This window comes from Geotrypetes seraphini, chromosome 17, assembly GCF_902459505.1.
Source record: "Geotrypetes seraphini chromosome 17, aGeoSer1.1, whole genome shotgun sequence".
In the NCBI taxonomy this organism is placed as follows: Eukaryota; Metazoa; Chordata; class Amphibia; order Gymnophiona; family Dermophiidae; genus Geotrypetes; species Geotrypetes seraphini.
The window spans coordinates 47177774-47195836 of record NC_047100.1 but is presented as its reverse complement, the minus strand read 5'-3'; the positions used below and the strand labels follow the sequence as shown (position 1 = coordinate 47195836).

At 42.0% G+C, this 18063-nt stretch overlaps 1 protein-coding gene across 1 annotated transcript in view; it reads right to left on the bottom strand.

The window, feature by feature from the left end:
• Positions 1 to 4362: 4362 nt before the first annotated feature.
• The window catches only part of INKA1 (inka box actin regulator 1), a 34364-nt gene continuing 20663 nt past the window's right edge, over positions 4363 to 18063 (bottom strand). The window contains exon 2 of the mRNA XM_033926721.1: positions 4363 to 5477. Coding sequence (XP_033782612.1) covers positions 4527 to 5477 — 951 coding nt within the window. The 3' untranslated portion in view covers positions 4363 to 4526. The remainder of the gene's footprint in view (positions 5478 to 18063) is intronic.

Below are 18063 nucleotides of genomic sequence, written 5' to 3'. Positions count from 1 at the left end.
CTCATAATGGTGGTTCCACCCTTGATTTGGTCACAACTAGCACCGAAGTTTTTTTTCTTTGGAAATTTTTTCTCACATTCTATTGATCTGAGCATTATGCTGTGGTTTTTAATATAACTGGATTTAATTCTTGGTCCTCATATACCAGAGATAATACAGCATAAAAGACATTTTAAACAGATTGACTGACCCACTATGCTAACACCTTTATTTTCATGATATCATTCAGATTTTGTTATTCCAATCACTAAATAATATGGTAAACTGTTGAATACGGTTTAGGGAAATGTGTAGCATAGCTCTTCTTCAACAGAAGGGTTTTGTTGGGTTTTTTCCATCTTATCCTATCATAGTAGCCTTAAGGCAGCCATAAAAAGGCAGGATAAGTGCACAGAGCTCATATGGAGGAAATCTAGAGCATTAAAAATTTGTAGTCATTGACAGTCTTGCTACAACAATGGTCTGAAAGCAGCTAAGATGACATATTATTCTAATCTCATTAAGACTATTGAAAATCCAGCATGGAAGTTCTGAGCTCTTCCAACTGTACTGCCATGATGAGATCTTTATCTTTTTTGCCTTGGCAGACAAATTTGCTGGCTTTGCTTTTAAAATAGATACCTCAAAGTTTGTTAAATATTGCACTCTTCTGATTTGAGGCCTCAACTTGTATGGAGCAATCTTCAGCTTCTTTCTTTGAAATTTCTCTTTACTTCATTGCTCGTGTTGTTCTGGAATGCTTAATAAAGATTGACTAACTAATGTTATCTAATGTTCCTATTGGTACGAGGGGGTGCTGAAAAGTTCTCAGGCCCAACCAAGAAGAGAATGAGGTGGATATGGTACAATCAATGATCTGAAACAATGTCAAAACACAGAATTTAATTGGCGCTTAATGGAATAAGCTAATACTCTTTTCAGCTACAGTAGCACAATAACGCTCAGAATTTAGGAAGTTGGTTGGTGGAGCTGAGAACTTTTCAGAACCCCCTCATTCTTTAGCTCCTGTTTCTTCCATTTGGCTCAGGATTCCAATGCATTGACCATAGCAAACTCTAGTCGCACAACTGGCACTTTTCCATTGTAATGAAAGCAAGTGTGGTTTGACCTATGGTTAAGAAGTCCTCTTGACAGTACAATGACAGCTAATTTTAGACCATCTGATGCAATGAAGCTATTATAACCTCCTTTCTAAGTCAAGTGCATTGTATGTTAGATGGTGGGAGATTTGCCTTGGTGGTGTCTCTGGATCTTATGTCAGCTTTTGTTCTGGTAGAGCATGAGCTGCTTTTAGCTGGACTAAAGACTATTAAGTAATTTGAGTTTGGAATTGGTTTGCATCCTTCCTTAGGGAGTATTCCTATTCTATAAGTATTACCCCTGAAGTCATCACAGGGCTCTGGATTGTTTCCCATTTGTTTAACATCTTTTTGAGCCCATTATCCACTTTAATTCAAAGTTTTGGAATAAAAAAAAGATGAGTGCAAGTTAATTTTTAGTTAATTAACTGATTGAATAAATGAAGCCTTTTCCTAAAAATCTATAAAAAAATCATTTTTTTAAAAAGGGTACTGGATTGATGGCATGCATTTAGGAGTTTATAGAGTAAATGTTCCTACAGCATGTTGGATTACAGGTCATTTATCTCTTCTGTTTTTCCAACTTTGTTTGGTTCACCTGTTCAAGTGGTTGAAATTGTTTATGGGCTTACTTTTACTAACCAAGTTTCAAATGCGATTAAAAAGGGGTTTTGGGTATTGTGGTAATATGCTAGATACAATTTTTTTTAAATGAAGCTACTATTCCTTCTCTCCTTCATTCTGTATTAAATTTCAGATTAGATTATTGTAATATTATCTTGATATAGCTACAGCTAATCTAAAACAATTGCAATACATTTATTAGGAAAGGCTTGTAAATTTGATCATATACTCGTATAACTACCACTGCTGATTAAACATCATTGGTTTCTTGTTGGCTTCCAGACATAATTTAAGATCTTGACCTTACCGCCTTTCTGTGGTACAACCAAAACCGTTTTCATTTATTATATGCAGGCAATTTCTCTTTTCCTAGTGGCTCAAAATCTAAGGGCTCCTTTTACTAAGGCCGCACTAGCTGCTACCGCCTCCTCTTGAGCAGGCGGTAGTTTTAGGCCAGCGCCTGATGAAAAGTCACGCACGTTAACCCCGCTAGTGCGGCTTAATAAAAGGAGCCCTAAGTTTTGTACCTGGGACAAGAGGGTTAGATGGAGCCACAGTATGAATCAAACCTAGATCCCCATGTTCTCAACCCACTTCACTAACGTCAATGTGCTATTGTGCAAAAATTGCAGACACTAATATAAATTTTCTTAAAACATTTTATATAGCGTTTTTCTTCAAATCTTGTATTGAAAATGTCATCTGTAGCCGACAATTTCTTCCAGCAGATGGCTTGGCATCAGGAGATCATCTGTGGCTGGCCTGATCTCCCGTCTTCGGAGATTGTATGATTGTCTCTCTACTTGGACGGAACTAAGGGCTCCTTTTACTAAGCCGCATTAACACGCGGAATAGCACACGCTAAATTGCCGCGTGCACTAGACGCTAACGCCAGCATTGAGCTGGCGTTAGTTCTAGCCATGTAGCGCGGGCTAAAATGCTGTGTGCGCTAAAAACGCTAACGCAGCCTAGTAAAAGGAGCCCGAAGTCTTTACTTTTGCTCCTTGTCTAAACTATATTTTATTTTTGAGTTTATAATATAATATTTGTTAATTTATGTTGAATTTTTGCATTACTTTCCTCTGTATTAATCCATTATTCCTCTTCCCTTTCCGGTATTTTTTTCCACCTATTTTCTTTTCTTCTTCTTACATTTGTTTTTTTTTTATTATTATTTATTTTATGTTTCATATTTACAGTTGTATTTATGGCCCGCACTAAAATGTGATTGATTTGACCGGTTTATGAGAAGATTTTATTTTTATTTCATTCTTTTAATTTTCCTACGTTCTAACTCTCTTCCTGCTCTTTTCTTCTTCTCTTTCTGAATTTGATCTTTCCAAGCATCTTAGCGTAGATCTGTGTGCCGTACTTCCACATGGTTTAACCAATTTCAATGCTATTATTTTCACCATATATTCTTTTGTACACTGCCTTTACGTGGTATATAAATAAAGAATTATGTTATGTTAGAAGTGCTAGAGATAACACTTTCAGTACAACATTTGAAGATAAAACGCTATGAGGGGCCGCTGAAAAGTTCAGCACAACCAACAAAATCGGGGCAGTCTCCATTGAGGGCTACTGTATTTTTTGCCCCATAAGATGCACTTTTTTCCCCCAAAAAAGTGGGTGGAAAAAAGGGTACGTCTTCCGGAACGAATACAGCCCCTCCCCGGTAACTTTTTTTTAAAATCCCGGCAGCTACCTCCTGTCCTGATGTCTTCTGACAGCGGCAGATCGGCTCTTCGCGCACCTGCCTGATCCCGCTCCACTCACTGAATGGCTGCATTGACTTATCACCACTAACTATCTAACCCTAACTGGTGGAATTAGGGTGGAGCACCTACTTAGTCTGTTATCAGCAATATTCAGCCTGGCAACTGGCTAAGTAAATGCACACGGTTAGGATAACATTAACAGCTGTCTCAAGTTAACTAGGCACCAGTCTGAATATCAGCTACTGCCCGGTTAACTTCTGGATCAGTGAACTTACCCAGATATCCAGTGCTGCAAGCCACACATGCCCTAGCATTGAATATCTGGAGTTGGGTTGCCTGGATTTTTACTCATGTTTAATACATTGGAGAGCACTTGTCGGAGAGATTTTTTTTAAAATCTTGTGTTTGAGTTACATTAGCTTTATTAAAGGATAAATATTGTTGAAAGTTTATTTAATAGATGAGCAAACAAAAGGATTTCTATGTTGACTTGAGTCCATATAAACCTAGTGTGACCATATGGCTCCAGCAAAAAGGGGACGGATTGAGACAGCCGGGTTTTACTTCCATTGAAAGCAATGGAAGTAAGGAGAACAGATTGAGACATCTTGGTTGCTTTCAATGGAAGTAAAACCCGGATGTCTCAATCCGTCACCTTTTTTCTGGAGCCATATGGTCACACTATATATACCTGAATATTCATGCCACAGGGGTACCATGTGCTGCCTGAAAATGATATGCCAGTGATTACCCTTCACAAAGCCTGAAACACAACATGATGACATCAGCAGACTTCCTTTTCCTGCCTTTCCGGGAAAGGGTCCTAAACCAAATATACGATGTCCCTTTCCTATTTATCAGAGGACATTGCAGACACCATCAAAGGACTGCCCTTTGATTTCCCTAATGACAGCAGAACATAAAATATTTTCAATATGCCATATTAAAAACATGTCTTATTTATTTTACAAAACAACAACAAAATATATATATATATAAAATAACTACAAACTAGAAATAAAAAGAAGGCAGTATTGGCTTGCATAATGCTGTGGCAGTGCTTGTGTGTGCACAATGTGGTTCAAAGTTTAGAGTTCAGAGTTTAAATATAGCCAATGATGTCATTGCAGATGATAGGTTGTCGACTTCTGCTATTCATCAGGAATGCAAATCTATTGAAGTCTGAGGTGAGCTCTGTGATGTTGGAGTGGGACCGATGAAAGTAAGGCTCCTTGGATCGATGGTTGAAGATAATGGGGCAGGAAAACCTTTTTGATGTTGCCTGCTCTCTTGCACAGTCCCTGTTTCCCCATTTCACCTCAGCACCTTTGGGGCGTTCCAAGCGTGTGATATTGGCCAGCTTCTGGCGCATATTCCCGGAGATGTTGAGGAGAAAGTCATGGGGTTTGCTCAGCCAGCGATGTTGATCTTGTGGCTTCAGCGTCCCACTGTCCTCAGACATCTCAGGCAAGTCCATCCAGTTCTTCACTAGATCAGCAAAACAGTTGTCGCCAAGGACCAATGGCTGGCGATTTCGACTCTGGGACAGCAGTGCTACTGTCCAGTCTTCTGTGTCTGGGCTTTCAAATGCCTTCCACTGTTCCAAGCAGGCATCTGAGGTGGATTTGGGACGGACCTTCTTGTCAGATGTCTGACGGTGCCGGCTGCGTAAGAAACCCCCCGAAGATAATTTTTGTGGCCGCTGACAGGGCCTGATGAGAACTGACATGTCGCCTTCTCTTAGGCTGCTGCCTGAAACCTCTGAATAGCCCGAGTCAAACTCCAGGCTGCGTTCGCTGCCGGGAGGAGTGAGGGCTGTGGAGCAGCTCTCTTCTTCATCTACAGCCATTTCTAGGCAGCAGGCTGAGTCTGCTTCAGAGACATTGGAGACCCGGCTGTTGGTGCACTTCTCTTGAGGTAGCATCTGGTCATCTGTTAACTCCTGGGAGTCTAGGTGGATGTGGCATCCCTGTATCTTCTTCAGATCATGGAGAGTCCGCATCATACACTGCATCTGGTCTCGTAAGGAGTCCCCCGATTCCTTCATGCACAACTATGAAAACAGAGATAAAGCCACATAAGTATACAGAACACAAAGGCATATTTCCTTCTAAAAAGAGAGGGCTACTTGAGTACACATGAACATTCCATCCCCAGGGGTTACAGACAGTGGAGTAGGAAGTGTGAGCGGTGTCGGGGGGGGGGGGGGGGCGCCCCTTCCCTTCCCTTCCCTTGTACCCTTTTAACTTATCCAACATGAGCAGGATGCCTATGTCGGTGTGGGCTCGCCCTTTGACGTCACTTCCTAGGCGTGGGACCAGTAAGTGACATCGGAGCGAGCGCCAATGCGAACGCGGCCTCGTGCCGGGGAAGGGGGCGTGCACATGGCAAGGAGATTAGGGGGTGCCGTGTCCTTAGAAAAACCACACCTGCACCCCTCCCCCTATGCCACTGGTTCCAGAGTTACACTCTCCAGAAATTGTGCAAAGCCAAGAATAGCATCCTCAAACAGAGAGGTTATATTCATACAAATTACAATCAAACATTCTCTACTGTTTATTTCTCTGCATTAGGCCCTCAGAAATGACAGGAGAGGAGAAGCTGCTCTATTCTGTCTGCTCCAGTCTCACGCCTCCTTCCGGACATCTGCAGACTGTTTCCTGGGCACCTCAGAAGTATTCTTATGACTAGGATTTAGCTCACACCTTCTCAGTAGCGGAGGGCTGTTCCCTAGTAATAGAATTGGGGCACCAGAACCCCAGAACTGCCCATTAGTCCCTGAAGAGTTCTGGCAGGTGCAATGGAGTAGAGTTGCAAGCAGCAGCAGCCCTTGGCAGAAAAGATCCCCTCTTACCTTTAAGACAGTGGTCTCAAACTCCAACCCTTTGCAGGGCCACATTTTGGGATTTGGAGGGCCTCAGAAAAAATAGTTAATGTCTTATTAAAGAAATGACAATTTAGCATGAGGTAAAACTCTTTAGAGTTTATAAATCTTTCCTTTTGGCCAAGTCTTACATTACATTACATTACATTAGTGATTTTTATTCCGCTTGTACCTTGCGGTTCAAAGCGGATTACATAAGAAGAGAACTGGACATTTCCAGGATGGTACATGACAATAGAGAATACAGTTTGAGGATAGAGACTTAATAACAGAATGATAGTAAAGACTTAATAACATCGGAAGATGTTTTGGACGGCAGTGTTTTGGTTTCTTGGGGGATGGGGTGAGGGAGGTTAGGTAGATTGTATATGCTTTTTGAACAGCAGTGTTTTGATTTCTTTACGGAATGTCTTGAGGTCTGATGTTGTGGTTAACAATCTGGTGATGGAAGGTTCGAGTTTTGCAGCATGTGTTGCCAGGAGGCTATCATAAAGCTTTTTGCGGTGAGTACCCTTGAGTGGTGGGTATGTGAATGATGTCAGTTTTCTTCTTGTTCTGGTTGGAAGGTTACGGTTTAGGCGGTCATTTAGGTAGGTGGGTGCAGTACCGTTAATTACTTTGAAGAGTAGACAGTATAGTTTGAATTGAATTCTGGCTCGAATCGGTAGCCAGTGTGAGTCTAGGTAGGCATTGGTGATGTGGTCAAATTTTCCGAGTGAGTAAATTAGTCTAAGGGCTGTGTTCTGAACAGTTTGAAGTTTTTTGATCATGTTTGTGGGGCATGGTAGATAAAGGATATTGCAGTAGTCCACGAGACCTAGTACCATGGATTGTACAATTATCCTGTAGTGTTCTTTGTCGAAGAATTTCCTTATTTTTCTTAAGTTGCGCATTGTGAAGAATGCTTTTTGGGTAGTTTTGTTGATTTGGGTCTGCATAGTGCAGCATCTGTCTATCTGCACTCCCAAGATTCTGAGTGTGGTCTGGATTGGGTATTTGGTTGCTTTAATTTCTAGGTCTGTTATGGATGGGTTTTTGTCCGTTTCAAGCATTAGGACTTTGGTTTTGTCCGAGTTTAGTTTCAGTTTGTGGTTTGTCATCCATTTTTCTACTTCATCCAGAATTATTTCCAGGTGTCCTGTTGAGGTGTGGTCTTGGATTTCAAAGGGGAGGAGAATAGTTATGTCATCTGCGTAGCTGAATGATGTTACATTTAGGTTGTCTAAAGTGGTGCCGAGGGAGGAGATGAAGAGATTGAATAGAATGGGCGATAGTGGTGACCCCTGCGGGACTCCGCATGGATTTGACCATGGGTTAGATTTCGTGTTGTTTGTCTTAACTCTGTACGTTCTTGTTTTGAGGAATCCTTGGAACCAATTGTAAACCACCCCTGAGATCCCGATTGCATCAAGTATCTGGAGTAATATGGTGTGATCGACTAGATCGAAGGCGGCGGAAAGATCTAGTTGGATAATTAGGATCCTGTGTCCTTTACTGAGGTGTTGTCGGGCTATGTCTAGTAGTGTTGCTAGTAGTGTTTCCGTGCTGTGGTGAGATCTAAATCCTGATTGAGAGGAGTGAAGTATATTATGGTCAAATAGGTAGTTGGTGAGGTATTGAGCCACAAGTCCTTCAATCAGTTTGACATATAATGGGATCGAAGCGATAGGTCTGTAGTTGGTAGGAGCGTCTATAGGGCCTTTTTGATCTTTCAGTAGGGGTGTGATTATGATCTCTCCAAGATCTTGTGGGAATTGACCTTCTATGAGAGTGCTTTGAATCCATTGCATGAGGTTGGTTTTGAATTTAAGGGAGGCATTTGTAAGCAGATACGATGGGCAGTAGTTCAAGTCGCATGAGGTGTGGCTGTATTTTTTGTATAGTCGGTTCAAATCAGACCATTGTAGGGTTGGGAATGTGGTCCATGTTCTGTCTGCAGATATGGCTTCTTCCGTTGTGGGGGTTATTATCTCGTAGAGTTTGGTGGTTGAGTTGTTGAAGGTATTTCTGATTGTAGTGATCTTGTGTTTGAAGTGGTCTGCTAGTTGAGAAGCTGTTGGTGGTTTATTGCCTTGAGTGGCAAGGAATGGGTTTGTGTCCGTAAGTTTTTTTACTAAGTTGAAGAGTGTTTTTGTGTCAGAGGTGTTTGTGCCAATTAGTTTAGAGTAGTATGTTTTGCGCTTTTCTTTAAGTTTGATATTGTATAGTTTGATTTGGGTTCTCCAAGCGGATTTGGTTTGATCATTTTTCTTTTTTCTCCAAGATCTTTCAAGTTGTCTGCAATGCCTTTTTTGTAGGAGGAGTTCGGAGTCGAACCACTTGTCTGAGGATCTGCAGGTTCTATGTTTGGTTTTTTCAGGGGCTAGCTCGTTCAAGGTTGTTTCACTTAGGATGCGCCAGTGATTTACGAAGTCAGTTGGGTCGATGGGGGCGATTATAGGGTCAACTTTATCCCAGAATGTGGCAGGCTCAATTTTCTGTCTAGATTTGAAGGTTGTTTTTTGTGGCTTGGGTTTTGTGTTATTTTGAGGCCAGTTGATGGTGAAAGTGTATTTGTGGTGGTCTGACCAAAGAGAGGGATGCCAGGTACCATTGGTGATATGAATTTTTGGGGTGTGGAGGTTATGAGACGTGAATGCTGCTATATCAAGTTGGTGGCCTTTTTCGTGCGTGGGTTCAGGATTGAGGATCTGGTAGGATAGGGCGTCGAGGTATGAGAGTATATCGTCTACTTGTTTGGATGTGTGGTCCTCGAGGTGGAGATTGATGTCTCCTAGGAGCAAATTGTATGTGGAGGTTAGAGAGTTCTGGAATATGAATTCTTCGAGTTCAAGTTTTGAAGTGTTCCATTTTCCTGGAGTGATGTAGCATAATAGACAGTTCAAGGTGTCTGTGAGTGTATTGTCGGAGAGTTGGCATGCAAGAAGGTCTAAGTGAGGGGTTGAGTGTTTGTGTAGAACTTTTAGGTTGAGGTTGTTTTGTACTAGAATAGCTAGTCCTCCCCCTCGTTTGTTTTTTCGACAAACCAGCTCTAATTTGTACCCTTTGGGGCAGAATTCGGTTATGCATGGGTCCGAATTGGATGTTAGCCAGGTTTCGGCTAGGAAGAGACAGCTTAGTTGTTCTTCAGTCAGCCAGTCTTTAATTAGGTTTGCTTTTGGGCTAATTGATCTTATATTCATGTAGGCACAGGTTAACGAGGTATATTTTGTGTTGGAATTAGGATTGCAATTAAGGTAGAGGATATTTTTTGGTGGTGTGAGTTGTTTTTGAGTAGTAGTCTTGTGCTTTGGTGGAGGTCTTTTTCCCCAGGTGGTGGGAATGTGGTCTTGGCTGGTCAGTGGGCAGGATGTTAGGGTTCTCGTGGTGTGGATTTTTCTGGGTGGTTGTGGTTGTCTGTAGGTTGTTGTCAGAATTGGGATGGGTGATAGGTGATATCCTGTGGTTTGCCAGTTGGAAATGAGTAGTGAAAGTATTAGGATGGCAAGTGTGGTTTTGTATATGTAATTTTCCATTTTGTTTGTGGTGTGGAAGATTCTTTGGTTCTGGTATGTCTCTGGTTTGGGCTGTGGTAATGGTGTTGGTGCGGGCTGGGTTGGCTCTGTCGGCAAAAGCTCCCGCTGCTGGAGTTCCCGAAGCAAATCAAGAAAGTAAGGAAAATAACTGAAAAAAGTCTCCTCTCCCGTCTGGCAATGGGGAGGAGGCGGATCGGGGCTTGAGTGGCCTGTTTGCAGGTCCGATGCTCTCCTTCTCGGCGGCGTGGGCTGGCTCCCGCTGCTGGAGTTCCCGAAGCAAATCAAGAAAGTAAGGAAAATAACTGTAAAATAACTGAAAAAAGTCTCCTCTCCCGTCTGGCAATGGGGAGGAGGCGGATCGGGGCTTGAGTGGCCTGTTTGCAGGTCCGATGCTCTCCTTCTCGGCGGCGTGGGCTGGCTCCCGCTGCTGGAGTTCCCGAAGCAAAATCAAGAAAGTAAAAAAATAACTATAAAATAACTGAAAAAAGTCTCCTCTCCCGTCTGGCAATGGGGAGGAGGCGGATCGGGGCTTGAGTGGCCTGTTTGCAGGTCCGATGCTCTCCTTCTCGGCGGCGTGGGCTGGCTCCCGCTGCTGGAGTTCCCGAAGCAAAATCAAGAAAGTAAAAAAATAACTATAAAATAACTGAAAAAAGTCTCCTCTCCCGTCTGGCAATGGGGAGGAGGCGGATCGGGGCTTGAGTGGTCTATAACAAGGTATAACAAGGTATACCAACTAATAAGAATAGCACGGTATATTGCCGGCAAGGTATACTGAATAAGTCTTAATGATAATATTGTAATTTATAGCTAAAGAGACATATGATCAAGAAATTGTTTTATTTTACTTTTGTGATTATGATAAACAAACCGAGGGCCTCAAGGTAATACCTGGTGGGCTACGAGTTTGAGACCACTGCTTTAGGAGAAGTGGGAGAAAGGTACTTCCCCTTTAAAAGATGTAAAGCAGTAAGCCAGGAAAAATGTAGAAACTTGCTTCTCACAGATCTTCCACTGAACCTTCTCTCTTCCCTTTAATCCATTCAAAATTCTGCCAGTGTCGCTCTATGCTCACATTACCCCTCTCCTCATGACACTTCAAACTCCTTTTATTGACTTACAAATACATTCACTCTGCAGCTCCTCAGTATCTCTCCAGGAACTCCATTCATCGGGTAAGTCTCTCTTATCTGTACCTTTCTTCTCTACTGCCAACTCCAGTCTCTGTCCTTTCTATGTTACTGCATCGTATGCGTGGAGCAGACTGCCAGAGTCAGTACGTCAAGCTCCGTCTCTGACAGTTTTCAAATCTAGGATAAAAGCCCACTTTTTCAAGGCTGCTTTTAAATCCTGACTCCTACTTGGAAAGCACCCATGTCTGTTTTATCATCCCCTCTGTGAGAAATTCCCTAACCCCTCTGTGCCCTGTAGGGATTTTTTTCTTACATATTTACTGTACAGTGCTCTGGTATTGCTATAGAAATGAAAAGTAGCAGTAGTAGTGAAAGCTGCCAGGTTTCTCCTACATACAGAGACTGAGGATCTCTGTGGCCCGAGCCCGAGGTGGGCAACTCCGGTTCTCGAGGGCCGGAATCCAGTCGGGTTTTCAGGATTTCCCCAATGAATATGCATGAGATCTATTTGCATGCATTGCTTTCAATGCCATATTCATTGGGGAAATCCTGACAACCTGGCTGGATTCTGGCCCTCGAAGACTGGAGTTGCCCAACCCTGCCCTAGCCCCAAGGGGAGAGCCCTGTGACCTCCCTAAAGTCAGCAGGAAATTAATTAAGACTACATTTCCCATGATCCTATAGACCTGGTGAGTAAGCTCAGCGAAAGCAGCGGACTCGTTTATACCCAACTATACTGATTAGCAATTGGGTCTCCTAAGAATAGTCAGCACTTTAACAGAGGGATTTACATATGAAATGAGACCCATCCAAAATGAAATATGCTCCTAGGACAGAGAGAGGTTTTACTAGCAAGGATTCTTGCCCAGAAATAGATAAGAAGAAAAAAATGTAAATTGAATCAGGTTGGGCAGACTGGATGGACCATTCGAGTCTTTATCTGCCGTCATCTACTATGTAGCAAGAAAGCAGTACCTTTCTCCCACTCCAGCCAGGTAGAACTCTCTCCACAGCTGGGCACAGAGAGTTTCGAGTTAAAGAGATGGCTGGCTGTGCTAAGGATTTGTGGAGGGCCTAGGGAAATAAGGGAGCATATTCTCTGCCAGCTAGGCAGGTCACACCTTTAGTTACAGGAAAATTCCCCAGGAAGCTATGAATCAGCTTAGTGACCCTAACAGTGAGGAAGAGTGGCTCTCAAAGGGGAACTTGGAAGGGCACAAAGAATCCTTTTGGGGATGAGTTCCAAGAACTGTTCGGCAGATTTGATCTCTTGCACTCTGCGCAGCGGTGTAAGTAAGGGAGGTGCACGGACTTTGTAAGGGCATAGGCACCCAACCTGCTCCTTCCCGAACCCCTGCCGCGTGCATGCGCCTCTCCCCTTCCACCTCTTTAATTTTCCCTGCGCCAGTAGCAATACAAAATTTGCTGCCCGTGTTGGCGTCGTTTCTCTCTGACATCAGTAGGATAGCTGAGTGAATTTGTGCTATTACTTGCGCCTGGAAAATTAAAAAGGTAGGGATGGGGGACGTGCGTGCGGCGGGAGGAGGAGCACCACTCGCTCTCGCTACGTCACTGATTATGTGATTTATGGACACTATTGGAAGCATACAATCAACTTTGACCACAACCAGATATTCCTTAAAATTTTCAGTAAGAAAATTGAATTCTTGAATGTTTATAATTCACCTTGTGGTGGTAATCCATTCAGGCCAAAATGTTTTTTTCAGTTTTTTTAAGCTCAGGTTCTCTTTTTTAGTGCTTCTACTTTATATTACACCGAGATTGTGTTGTCAGAATCCAAGTCGTACATGAAATATTGTCCACCAACTCAACACGAATCTGTGTGTTGCCAAAACTTCTCTCAAGAGTTGGACATACACCACAGCACACGGCTATTAATTCCTGTGGCTCCACGTTCTGTCGGACTTTTTTGACAACCTTAAGACTCTGGAACAAGTCATGTCTTTTTAAAATTTATTTTAGGTATTTATATACCGCCTATCAAAGTTATCTAGGCGGTTTATACCTATTGTTGTAGAAATTTGTCCTGCCTTGTCTTGCTGCCTAAGGCTCCCCACTAATCCTTGAAATTTCAGACTTGACAACAGTGGACGTACAGAAAACGGGCTTCTAAACATCTGGATGAAGCTGGAATTTCTCACTGATACCAGACAAATCTTTTTATTTCTATTACGTGCCATAATAATCATCATGCTATATAGTCTTTATTTAGTTAAGCACATTTACACAACAAAAGGTTTTCTATATATACATACTTATGCATTTTCTACTCAAAATATTCAATATCTTAAAGAACATTCCTTGAGTTTATTTAAGATCAAGTTAGGTAAGTATAAGGTAGTATTATATTGTATTGTTTATATTTATATTGATTATATTGTTGTAATCTGTATTGTCACACTGATATATTATTGCAATGTTTGCAATTACATTTGAAAACTAATAAATAAATATGGGAAAAGATCAAGTACAAAAACAGACTGATGGGTACTAAAACTGTGTACCCTTAAAGCTAAATCAACTGACAAAATCCAGCTGTTTCCAATATACAGTACACATGTCCTAAAACTCTGAACTGGTCCTTGGACATTTTAAACTGATGAGTTATTACTGTTCTCTATTAGCCAATAAAAACCTTTAAGGGATACTAAACTACAATATATATATATATATATATTTTTAACCAGCATTAACTAATATTTTAATACTTTTCCTTTTCTTTACAACTTTCTTTTTTTTTTTTAATTGTTTATTCATTTTCAAATTTACAATAAGTGTAACAATATATCCAAACAAATTAATAAATATAAATATATTTTCTTTACAACCTTCTAACCTTTTCTCCTGATTCTTTCCCTTTTTCTTACATCCTTATTTCTTCCTCAATTTTCTGTCCCCTTGAGCACTCTTTCACTTCCCATCTTCCTCCTCAGTCATTCTATTCCCACATTTTCTCCTTTCCTCCAGTAAGTATACTCTTCTCCCTCTTTAGTTCCCCCACCCTGATTTTTCCTTAGCAGCTTTCTATCAATTTTCTAAGTTTATATAAATTTAATATACCACCTACTGGCATCACCTTCTTCTCAGTGATTTTCAAATTAAAATGAAATAAAACAATGCTCTCTTTGCAATGGGTTCTGATCCCAGCATCTGTGCCCTTGATAACAGCTCTCCCCTTGATGCCGTTAATACCTCTCCACAGCACACAAACCGTCCAGATCAACATCTTCCAGTGGTATTCCCTCCCCCGAGATCAATATCCCATGGCAAAGCTCTCCTATATGGCAGCTTCTCCCTCCCCCAAAGCTGCAAACTCTAGAAAAAGGCCTCCAGCAGCACCCTCACCCTCCAATCCACTCCTCAGACCAAACAAGAGTCCCTAAGGCCCGTATGCTTTTAAAGGCACCTTAAGTGAGACACCCAACTTATTTGGTAATAGCCATTTAAAAACAATTTAAAACTCATTTAAAAGAAATGTAGGTGCCTACCAGCACCTAGAAAATGCCTTAGAACGCCTAAGGTTGAAGTAGGCATGGCTAATGCCGGACGTGATCTTAGGCGTTCTAAGGCATCTCTGTAGAAGTGATTCTCATCTTTAAGTAGGCACCAGAAATGTAGGCCTTTAAAACCCTGGCCTACATTTCTGACGCTTACCTTTGATGAAAACTATGATTCTGTAAACAGCGCCGTTGGGTGATCGATATGTGATCGGCAGCCATTTTTTAGGCGGCTTCTGATAACAGCACCATTTACAGAATCCGGCCCTAAAGTGATGGCTTCCGACTTGGAATGTGTGGCGCAGTGGTTGGAACTACAGCCTCAGCACCCTGGGGTTGTGGGTTCAAACCCCGTGCTGCCCCTTGTGACCCTGGGCAAGTCCCTCAGTCCTCCATAGCCCCATAGATAGATTGTGAGCCCACCGGGATGGATAGGGAAAAATGCTTGAGTACCTGATTGTAAAAACCGCTTGATAGGCGGTATATAAAAACCTAATAAACTTGAACTTGAAAACTTTGCCCAAGATCACAAGGATCAGTAGTGGCATTTGATCTGGGCTTCCCTGGTTGTCATCCCAGTGTTCCAACATTAAGCTACTCCCTCATTCTGAATAAGATACTAGCACAAACCATGCAGAAATAGCATCTAGATTATGGGCCCCTGTAATACTGTGTATTTTATATGTGAAAAAGATTTGCAGTTACCTTCTCTACTTCTATAACAGTACAGTGAATGTGATGGGTATCTTCAAACACTTCATTTGTGTGTGAAAATGCCTTTGAAAATTACCCTTCCCATTATTTGCAAAAGGCAAACTTTTCCTTTTAACCTTTTTTATAATATAAGTTACAATGATAAACAATGGACAGAACTCATTGTCAGACCATGGGTGCAGTTTTTTTTTGGGGGGGGGCGAGGGGGGAAAGAAAGTGAGAGATGGTAGAGCTTGCCGGGGGTGAGGGGCGAAGGAAGGAGAGAGGGAGACAGACACTGAACCTTACTAGGGGGGCAGTGGTGGAAGGGGAGAGGGAGATGTTGTATATGGAAAGGAGAAAAAAAAGAAGCCAGATCACAGGGGTTAGAGGGGTAGGAAGCAAACGCTTGGATGAACAGTTGGGGGAAGAGAAACTGGACCTTCAGGAGAGAGAGAACATAAGAGTTGTCATACTAAGACAGAACGAAGGTCCATCAAGCCCAGTGTCCTGTTTCCAACAGTGGCCAACCCAGGTCATAAATATCTGGCAAGATTCCAAACAGTAAAACAGAATTTTTGCTGCTTATCCTAGGAATAAGCAGTGGATTTTCCTATCTTATAATGGCTTATAGACTTTCCTTTTAGGAAATTATCCAAGAAAAACTGTTTTTCGCCATATTCTCTGGCAATGAATTCCAGAGTTTTATGTTTAAAATAATTTTTTATTGAGCAATGACAAATAGCCAACAAACTTCAAATATAAAGCTTAACATGCTCATTTCAATATTAACCAAAGAATAACAAAACAATGTCCTTTTATCCCCACATCCCCCCCCCCCACCCTTTGTGCATAAGGTATAGTGAAAACAGATTCATTTAAATATTAAATATGCTACTATGTGCCATAGATGCCAAAGTTGACCAAAAAGGTTCCCATAAAGCCTGGAATTGCTTTCCCTTCAAGGACTGAAAGTCTTGTACAGAACAATGTTCCATAGACATCAATTGTATGTATCGTATTAGACTGGCAAAGCTGTACTGTAAGTGACGAAGGTGAAATCCACATAATCGGGATACTCTTAAGAGCCATGAATGAGGACCATTTGAGAAACTTCTTGAGGCCTCTGTTAAATGGTCAAGACCTAGGAAAAAGGCCAAATGTAAACTGGGCGGTAAGATCCAGATACTCCAGAATTTAATTGCACGTTAAAATGAAGAACTATTTTCTCCTTATTTTAAATCTCCTAGGAACCTCTGGCTGTCGGAGTAGTGCAGAGCATTCAGCATGCCGGCCTGAGCCAAAACCTCTTCCACACTTTTGTAAAAGCAGGGCTTAATGTGGTTTATTCTAGTCAGATAAGTGTTGAATCTCACACAAGCTATGTTTTATCCAGCCACATATGCCTAGGTATTCAGTGCTGTGCATGGACACGGACTAGCTTTGAATATCCAGGAATAAAGCCACATATGCAAACCACTGCCAGCTGAATATCAGGCGCAATATGCTGGAGAAGGATTATGTTGCTGATACCAAGATAAAAACAGGATTTAAACCATGTCTCTCCCCTTCGGTCTGTTCAAAACTCTTGCATGCCTCATATTCCATCAATGTTGCTATGCCCACATTACCCCTCTCCTCAAGACTTCATTGGCTCCCTATCCAGTGCCACATACTGTTCAAACTCCTCTATACGTGTATTCGCGCCGCAGTATCTCTCCCCACATTCCCCTCCCCCCGGCACTCTGCTCATCAGATAAGTCTCTCTTATTTGTACCCTTCTCCTCTACAGCCAATTTCCAGACTCCGTCTCTTCTACCTTGTTGCACCGTATGCCTGGAACAAACTACCTGACTCGATACGTCAGGCTCCCTCTCTGGCAGTATTCAAATCCAGATTCAAAGCCCACCTGCTAAGCTCATTCCTTCTATAATTCCCCCACCTGAGCAATGTGTGAAACCACACCCTCTACCTCTACCTCCCCCCCACAAAAAAAAAATAAATGAAACAGTCAAACCATGCCCATGTGCAGAACTGATCTTTGGAACTTTCTACTGAAGATAGCAGGGAGCTGATGAGAATGGGCTTAGGTGTGAAACAGAAAGCAGATGAGTCACGGCTTCTGCCTTTTTTCTATTCTTGCAGCTGCTTAAAGATTGCATCTAATGAAATGTTCCTGTAGGTAGGCAGGATATAGGAAGCTGTGGAGAAATGAGCTGCCAGCACTTGGAGAAGGTGGGCGCAGCAGTGAGGCATATACGCAAGCAGATATCAGAAGGCCCAGGCAGGAAGCAGGGAGGGATGAAGAAGCCCTAAGGCTGTGATTACTACAGTGCAGTTGCCTTCCAGTTCCACCCCTGCAATGGGCATGTGATGGCAAGCCCCTGCACAGGAAGGCCCAGCACAAAAGCCTTCAGTGCTACACCCTTACTGTGACAGCAATCTCATAGTCCTCCTCATCGTTACACTACACTGTGCTTCCAAACTACTTTCGTTAAACCACAATTCTATCCAAGCTAGTTTACAAAAAACCAAGGATTCTTGCAGGATCTCAATCTCACCCCCACACTAAAGTGGGTACTTGATGCTTCTTGAAAGAAAAGTGAGCTTGAGCTGTTAAAGTGATGGCAGTCTCACACCCACACACAAACAAACACTCTTACTACTCCAGCATGTAATGAACTAAGATCTCGCATGATGGCATGGTGATTCACAGTCCCATATTTCTTGTAATTCATAAATCTTCTGCACATTGCTCAATATTTCACAGGTAGAGCGATCACGTAGTATCAGCTAAACTTTTGTAGGCAGTCCTTTTTAATTTTATTTTAGAAATTCCTCTGAACAGAACTATCAATTACCTTGCATAAAAATATAGAAAAAATTTTAAATGAAGGCA